Raw genomic sequence first — 7,730 nt, forward strand, 5'->3', positions numbered from 1 at the left:
CCTCCGTACCAGGCGTTCCCATTGCTCGGTTACCACTTTCTTATTCTTTTCTGTCTGCCTGGAAACAAGCCTTTTAAGGGTGTCACCATTCAACTGTATTGGGAGGATGGGCAGAACAGAGCTGTGGGGGTGTTATTCTGGAATGTGTCAGGAGTGGCCATCAACCAGTTATTTAATCGATACCCAGCTAAAGATGGTGGAAGCTGCTTGGTCTGGTACCCAGCTGCAGGGTGCTCCCTGTACTCCATTTCCACCTTCTGGTTTTCCCCCCCAAACCGTAGGATTTGGCCCACTGATGCCTAGAACATTCCCTAAAAAGTTGGAATTGATCAGACATGGTTTTCAAAAGTTATCATATTACAGACAAACAGACAAATGGAGAAGTGTCACCAAATTGAGTGTAGGGCTTCACTTCACCCAGCCAGAAAGGTAGGCCTTATTTCTAATCTGAATGTGTCTGGCTTTAGATTGTTCTGTTTCTTTGCTAGCTTAAAGAAGCTTTCAGTAGCCAGTATTTTATCCCTGTCAAGGGATTTACACAACGCAATCAAGTCACCTCTTGATTTTACAACCATAAGAATGGCAATACTAGGTCAGACCAAAGGCCCATCCAGCCCAGTGTCCTGTCTTCCAACAGTGGCCAATGTCAGGTGCCCCAGAGGGAAGGAACAGAACAGGGAATCGCCAAGTGATCCATCCCGTCGCCCATTCCCAGCTTCTGGCAGACAGAGCCTAGGGACACTCAGAGCCTGGTGTTGCATCCCTGCCGAACCTGGCTAATAGCCATTGATGGACCTATCCCCCAGGAACTTACCTAGTTCCTTTTTGAACACTGTTAGTGTCTTGGTCTTCACAACATCCTCTGGCAAGGAGTTCCACAGGTTGACTGTGCATTGTGTGAAAAAATACTTCCTTTGTGTGTTTTAAACCTGCTGCCTATTAATTTCATGAATTTTGTTAATATCCAAGAATCTTGCAGCCATGCTAGTCACATTGCTTGATGCACCTGGCAGGTATGATTTGGATAGTTTACAAGTACACAACAGAAAGGAACACCACAGGGAATTCTGGGGGACGTTTATTACAACCTAAATGGAAGGCCTCTTGCTGGAGTTGTTTAAAATTAGAACCAGGCACGTTGTAAAACTCATACTGCCCAAAACAATGCTGATCTGACTGTCTGTCACTAACTGGATGGATCCAAAACATAGGGTTAACATCTCTGCTTCTCTGTCGCTGGGAAAGAGACAGAGCCCAGCGGGCCAGGAGCCAGACCTGTTCGCCTTTCTCTGGTGTCTTGGAAGTCTCTTTCCTCTCTCATTGCAACTTGCAGGCGCTGCTCCTCATTCCTTGGTCTCTGCTGCCATCTAGCGCCCACTACATGCTCCTAATTTACATTGTGAATCGTTTTTTCTTTTCTGACACCCAGTATGTATCAAGAGCTTTTCACTCTCCCTTCGCACCAACAAGAAATCAGAGATGAACTCATCACATAACAGGTCTTGTGTGATCCAGTGCTTAGAAACCAGGGTGACTGAGGTTTACTTATCAACCTAGACAGCAGCTCATAAATGCCTTAGACTGATTAGATGAAAAAGAACAGGAGGACTTGTGGCACCTTAGAGACTAACCAACTCTAATCGGATGCATTTCCACTGGATGCACCCGATGAAATGAGCTGTAGCTCACGAAAGCTTATGCTCAAATAAATTGGTTAGTCTCTAAGGTGCCACAAGTCCTCCTTTGCTTTTTGCGGATAGAGACTAACACAGCTGCTGCTCTGAAACTGATTAGACTGGATCTCAAATGTTCAGACTCCGGCTGACGACTCTAGTCACGCTCCTATACCGATTACATCACCATCCTATCCGAGGGCAGACGCTCTAAGAGTTAGGCACCTAAATACATTTGAGTATCTGGGCTTCAGAACCTTCCAGCAGCCTATTAGGCAAAATAACGAGATTAATAAATGAATAGACTTTAAGGCCAGAAGAGAACATGATGATAAACGAGTCCACTGTTTTTCAGGTTAACAACCTCTTATTCAAAGTACAATACAAATCACAACCCCCTTTCTACTCTTCCTTTCATAGTAAATGTAAGTGTGTAAGTAATAACAATGGTAAGCCTAGATAATGTTTTCCCAGGTGTTTTTTTGAAAGGCTGACAAAGATACTTGACCTTAAAGGATAACTGTGTGTGGGGAGTGGGAATTGACAGTATCTTGCACCCCCCGTTCCTGATTACCTTTTGTGCCACCTCTGGGGGAGGGAGGGGAGACTTACTGGTTGAAAAATGCTCCTCTAGCCTAAAACTAGATTACAAAATGAATCATAGAATCATAGAATATCAAGATTGGAAGGGACCTCAGGAGGTCATCTAGTCCAACCCCCTCCTCAAAGCAGGACCAATCCCCAACTCAATCATCCCAGCCAGGGCTTTGTCAAGCCTGACTTTAAAAACCTTAAAGGAAGAAGATTCCACCACCTCCCTAGGTAACGCATTCCAGTGTTTCACCACCCTCCTAGTAAAAAAGTTTTTCCCAATATCCAACCTAAACCTCCCGCACTGCAACTTGAGACCATTACTCCTTGTTCTGTCACCTGCCTCCACTGAGAACAGCTGAGCTCTATCCTCTTTGTAACCCCCCATCAGGTAGTTGAAGGCTGCTCTCAAATCCTCCCTCACTCTTCTCTTCTGCAGACTAAATAAGCCCAGTTCCCTCAGCCTCTCCTCATAAGTCATGTGCCCCAGCCCCTTGATCATTTTTGTTGGATCCTTTCCAATTTGTCCAGATCCTTTCTTTAGTAGGGGCCCAAAACTGGACACAATACTCCAGATGTGGCCTCACCAGTGCCCAATAGAGGGGAATAATCACATCCCTCGATCTGCTGGCAATGCTCCTACTAATACAGCCCAATATGCTGTTAGCCTTCTTGGCAACAAGGGCACACTGTTGACTTCTATCCAGCTTCTCATCCACTGTAATCCCCAGGTCCTTTTCTACAGAACTGCCGCTTAGCCAGTCGGTCCCCAGCCTGTAGCGGTGCAAGGGATTCTTCAGTCCTAAGTGCAGGACTCTGCACTTGTCCTTGTTGAAACTCATCAGATTTCTTTTGGCCCAACCTTCTAATTTGTCTAGGTCACTCTGGACCCTATCCCAACCCTCCATCATATCTACCTCTCCCCCCAGCTTAGTGTCATCTGTAAACTTGCTGAGGGTGCAATCCATCCCATCATCCAGATCATTAATAAAGATGTTGAACAAAACCGGCCCCAGGACTGAACCCACTTGATACTGGCTGCCAACTAGACATCGAGCCATTGATCACTACCCATTGAGCCCAACAATCTTTCTATCTGCCAGCTTTCTATCCACCTTATAGTCCATTTATCCAATCCATACTTTTTTAACTTGCTGGCAAGAATACTGTGGGAGACCTTATCAAAAGTTTTGCTTAAGTCAAGATATATTACGTCCACCGCTTTCCCCATATCCACAGAGCCAGTTATCTCATCATAGAAGGCAATCAGGTTGGTCAGGCATGACTTGTCCTTGGTGAATCCATGTTAACTGTTCCTGATCACCTTCCTCTCCTCCAAGTGCTTCAAAATGGTTTCCCTGAGGACCTGCTCCATGATTTTTCCAGGGACTGAGGTGAGGCTGACTGGTCTGTAATTCCCCAGGTTCTCCTTCTTCCCTTTTATAAAGATGGGCACTATATTTGCCTTTTTCCAATTGTCCTGGACCTCCCCTGATCACCACAATTTTTCAAAGAGAATGGCCAATGGCTCTGCAATCACATCAGCCAACTCCCCCAGCCCCCTCGGATTCATTAGATCTGGACCCATAGACTTGTGCATGTCCAGCTTTTCTAAATAGTCGTTAACCTGTTCTTTCACCACTGAGGGCTGCTCAACTCCTTCCCATACTGTGTTGCCCAGGACAGCAGTGTGGGAGCTGACCTTGTCTGTGAAGACCGAAGCAAAAAAAAGCATTGAGTACTTCAGCTTTTTCTACATTGTCTGTCACTAGATTGCCTTCCCCATTCAGTAAGGGGCCCACATTTTCATGGAGGATAGGTCCATCAATAGCTTTTACCAGGCTGGGCAGGGATGGCGTCCCTAGCCTCTGTTTGCCAGAAGCTGGGAATTAGCGACAGGGGATGGATCACTAGATGATTACCGGTTCTGTTCATTCCCTCTGGGGCACCTGGCTCTGGCCACTGTCAGAAGACAGGATACTGGGCTAGATGGACCTTTGTCTGACCCAGTAGGGCCGTTCTTATGTTTCCCTGACCTTTCTCTTGTTGCTAACATAGCTGTAGAAACCCTTCTTGGTATCCTTCACATCCCTTGCTAGCTGCAACCTCAGTTGTGTTTTGGCCTTCCCGATTACACCCCTGCATGCTTGAGCAATATTTTCATACTCTTCCCTAGTCATCTGTACAAGTTTCCACTTCTTGTAAGCTTCCTTTTTGTGTTTAAGCTGACTGAAGATTTCACTGTTAAACCAAGCTGGTCGTCTGCCATATTTGCTATTCTTCCTTCACATTGGTATGGTTTGATCCTGCAACTTCAATAAGGATTCTTTAAAATACAGCCAGCTCTCCTGGACTCCTTTCCCCTTCATGTTATTCTCCCAGGGGATCCTGCCCATCAGTTCCCTGAGGGAGTCAAAGTCTGCTTTTCTGAAGTCCAGGGTCCGTATTCTGCTGCTTTCCTTTCTTCCTTTTGTCAGGATCCTGAACTCAACCATCTCATGGTCACTGCCGCCCAGGTTGCCACCCACTTCCACTTCCTCTACCAATTCTTCCTAGTTTGGGAGCGGCAGGTCAAGAGAAGCATGGCCCCTAGTTGGTTCCTCCAGTAGTTGCACCAAGAAGTTGTCCCCAGCACTCTCCAAAAACATCCTGGATTGTCTGTGCACCGCTGTATTGCTCTCCCAGCAAATGTCAGGGTGATTGAAGTCTCCCATGAGAACCAGGGCCTGTGTTCTGGAAACTTCAGTTAATTGTCCAAAGAAAGCCTCGTCTACCTCATCCTCCCGGTGCGGTGGTCTGTAGCATATGCCCACCGCGACATCACCCTTGTTGCTCTCGCTTCTAAACTTAACCCAAAGACGCTCAACAGGCTTTTCTGAAGTTTCATACTGGAGCTCTGAGCAGTCATACTGCTCCCTTACATACAATGCAACTCCCCCACCTTTTCTGCCCTGCCTGTCCTTCCTGAACAGTTTATATCCATCCATGACGGTACTCCAGTATTCCAATCACATCATAGTTCTTTGACTGTGCCAGGACTTCCAGTTCTTCCTGCTTGTTATCTAGGCTTCTTAACATAAGAATGGCCGTACTGTCTACTGTCCAGCCCAGTATCCTGTCTACCGACAGTGGCCAATGCCAGGTGCCCCAGAGGGAGTGAACCTAACAGGTAATGATCAAGTGATCTCTCTCCTGCCATCCATCTCCACCCTCTGACAAACAGAGGCTAGGGACACCATTCCTTACCCATCCTGGCTAATAGCCATTAATGGACTTAACCTCCATGAATTTATCCAATTCTCTTTTAAACCCTGTTATATGGGCCCTTTATTCAATTTATGGATAAATTTATCCAATTCTCTTTTAAACCCTGTTCTTGCATTTGTGTACAGGCACCTGAGATAACTAGCCGATTTCCCTGCAAAGTGCAAAATTCAGAAAATTTTATTTCACCAAAATTTTACTTCATGTTGAACATTTTATTTCAATGTTTTTGAAAAGAAATGTTTTCCTTTTTTATTTTTAAATGATATTTTATCTCAAAATTTAGCTAGACATTAAATATATATCCTATAGATCCAAGCAAACTGAATTTTCTTTCTTTTTTTTTTTTTCATTTTAGTAAGAATGACTCAAAAATTTTTATTTTGGGAAAAAGCTACCAAGGAAATGTTGGATTTCTCCAACTCTTGAAGTCTTCCAATCAAGACTGGATGCCTTTCTGGAAGACACGCTTTCAACAGACAGGTGTTACTAGGTTCAAATCAGAACCACCTGGGTGGAAGACTAAGGCCTTTTTTACCAGGAGATCAGAATTCACCTTACAGATCTTACAGGTCTGGCCTTACAATCTATGAAGATAGGGATGAATTTCTCTCTCCATGTCTCTGTACTGCTCCTGACCCACCAAGACCAGTGGGATGCCTGGCAAGAAGTCATTGACTAGCCAAGTTCACATCCATCCTGTGTCTTTGCGGTTTGGCATTTTCATGAGAATCTCAGACACTTAGAAATTCTGCCACAGGCATCCTTCAGGGCCTCTTTCATTTGTTCATTGCGGAGAGCGTAGATGTAGGGGTTAAAGAGAGGGGCCACCACACAGTACAGCAAGGACACAACTTTGTCAAAGTCCTGCACACCCTGCTGTCCTGGTCGGAGGTACCTGAAGATGGAGCTACTGTACAATATCACAACAACCAGGAGGTGAGCGGAGCAGGTGGAAAAGACCTTTTTCCTTCCTGTGGTGGATGGGATGCGCATGATAGTGGAGATGATGCAGACATAGGAAACTATAGTGATTGTTAAAGTACCAAGTAAGATAACTGTTGCTGAAAAAAATATCATGACCTCAAGATGCCCCGTGTCCACGCAGGAGAGTTGGAGCAACACGGCTGTGTCACAGTAGAAGTGGTTTATGACATTGGGGCCACAGAACGGTAACAGCACAACCATAAATGTTGGGGGAACCATTATAAGAAAACTCATCACGCAGCAGCTCAGCACTAGCTGGAAGCAGACCCTGCCATTCATGATGGAGCCGTAACGCAAGGGATGGCAGATAGCCATGTAGCGGTCAAAGGACATGACAGCCTCATGGCAAAACATAGAGGCACCCAGGAAGAAGACCAATAACAACTGAAGGAAACAACCAGGGAGGGAAATAGATTTTCTCTCTGTCAAGAGGCTGTAGAGGAACCTGGGCGTGATGACAGAGGTGAAGCAGATTTCTAAGACAGCGAAGTTCCTGAGGAAGAAATACATGGGCGTCTGGAGGCGATGGTCCACCCGGTAGAGGGTGACAATAATGATGTTTCCCATTACGGTCAACAGGAAGACATCTAATAGAACCACAGACAGGATGATGTTTACATGGTGGTTGTTGGACAGTCCCAGGATGATGAATTCCACCACTGTGGTATGGTTCTTCATTCTTGGTTCATCTTTAAAAAAAATTAAAAACATGTCAAAAACAGAGCCGATTGGACAAGAGGGACAGAATGCTGAGAGGAAAAATCTGTAAAGAAATAGAACTAATCTCGTCAATGGGAATTGGGTGCCTATCAGGCACAGGCTCAATGAAACAATCCTGATGGAGTAACTAAAAACAATTACTGCTAGTTGGAGAGAGAGCGAGAGCTGGAGAGCAAGGGAGAATGAAAATTATTTCTTCTAAACATTCATAAGTTTTACTTCAATTTTTCATACATGAAAAAGGCCAGAAGGAACCAATGTGAACATCTGTTCTGACCTCCTGTATAGAAGAGAGCGAGAAACTTCCCTGAATTAGCTACTGTCAGAACTAGAGTGTTGCTTTTTAAAGAAAAAAATCCAAGCGTTCTTTTAAAATTGCCAGTGCTGGAAAATCCACCACAAGGCAGGGAAAGTTCTTCCAATGATTAAATACCCTCACTGTGAAAGTTTTGTTTGTTTGTTTGTTTTCTTCCAGGTCATTGATACAAATATTAA

General features: G+C 45.0%; 1 protein-coding gene across 1 annotated transcript; it reads right to left on the reverse strand.

The window, feature by feature from the left end:
• Positions 1 to 6,251: 6,251 nt before the first annotated feature.
• Positions 6,252 to 7,193, reverse strand: LOC140897087 (olfactory receptor 6E1-like). The gene has a single exon (XM_073309383.1). The coding sequence runs from the start codon at positions 7,191 to 7,193 to the stop codon at positions 6,252 to 6,254; it is 942 nt and encodes a 313-aa protein (XP_073165484.1).
• Positions 7,194 to 7,730: the final 537 nt, after the last annotated feature.

Source organism: Lepidochelys kempii, chromosome 13, assembly GCF_965140265.1.
Source record: "Lepidochelys kempii isolate rLepKem1 chromosome 13, rLepKem1.hap2, whole genome shotgun sequence".
NCBI classification, from domain to species: domain Eukaryota; kingdom Metazoa; phylum Chordata; order Testudines; family Cheloniidae; genus Lepidochelys; species Lepidochelys kempii.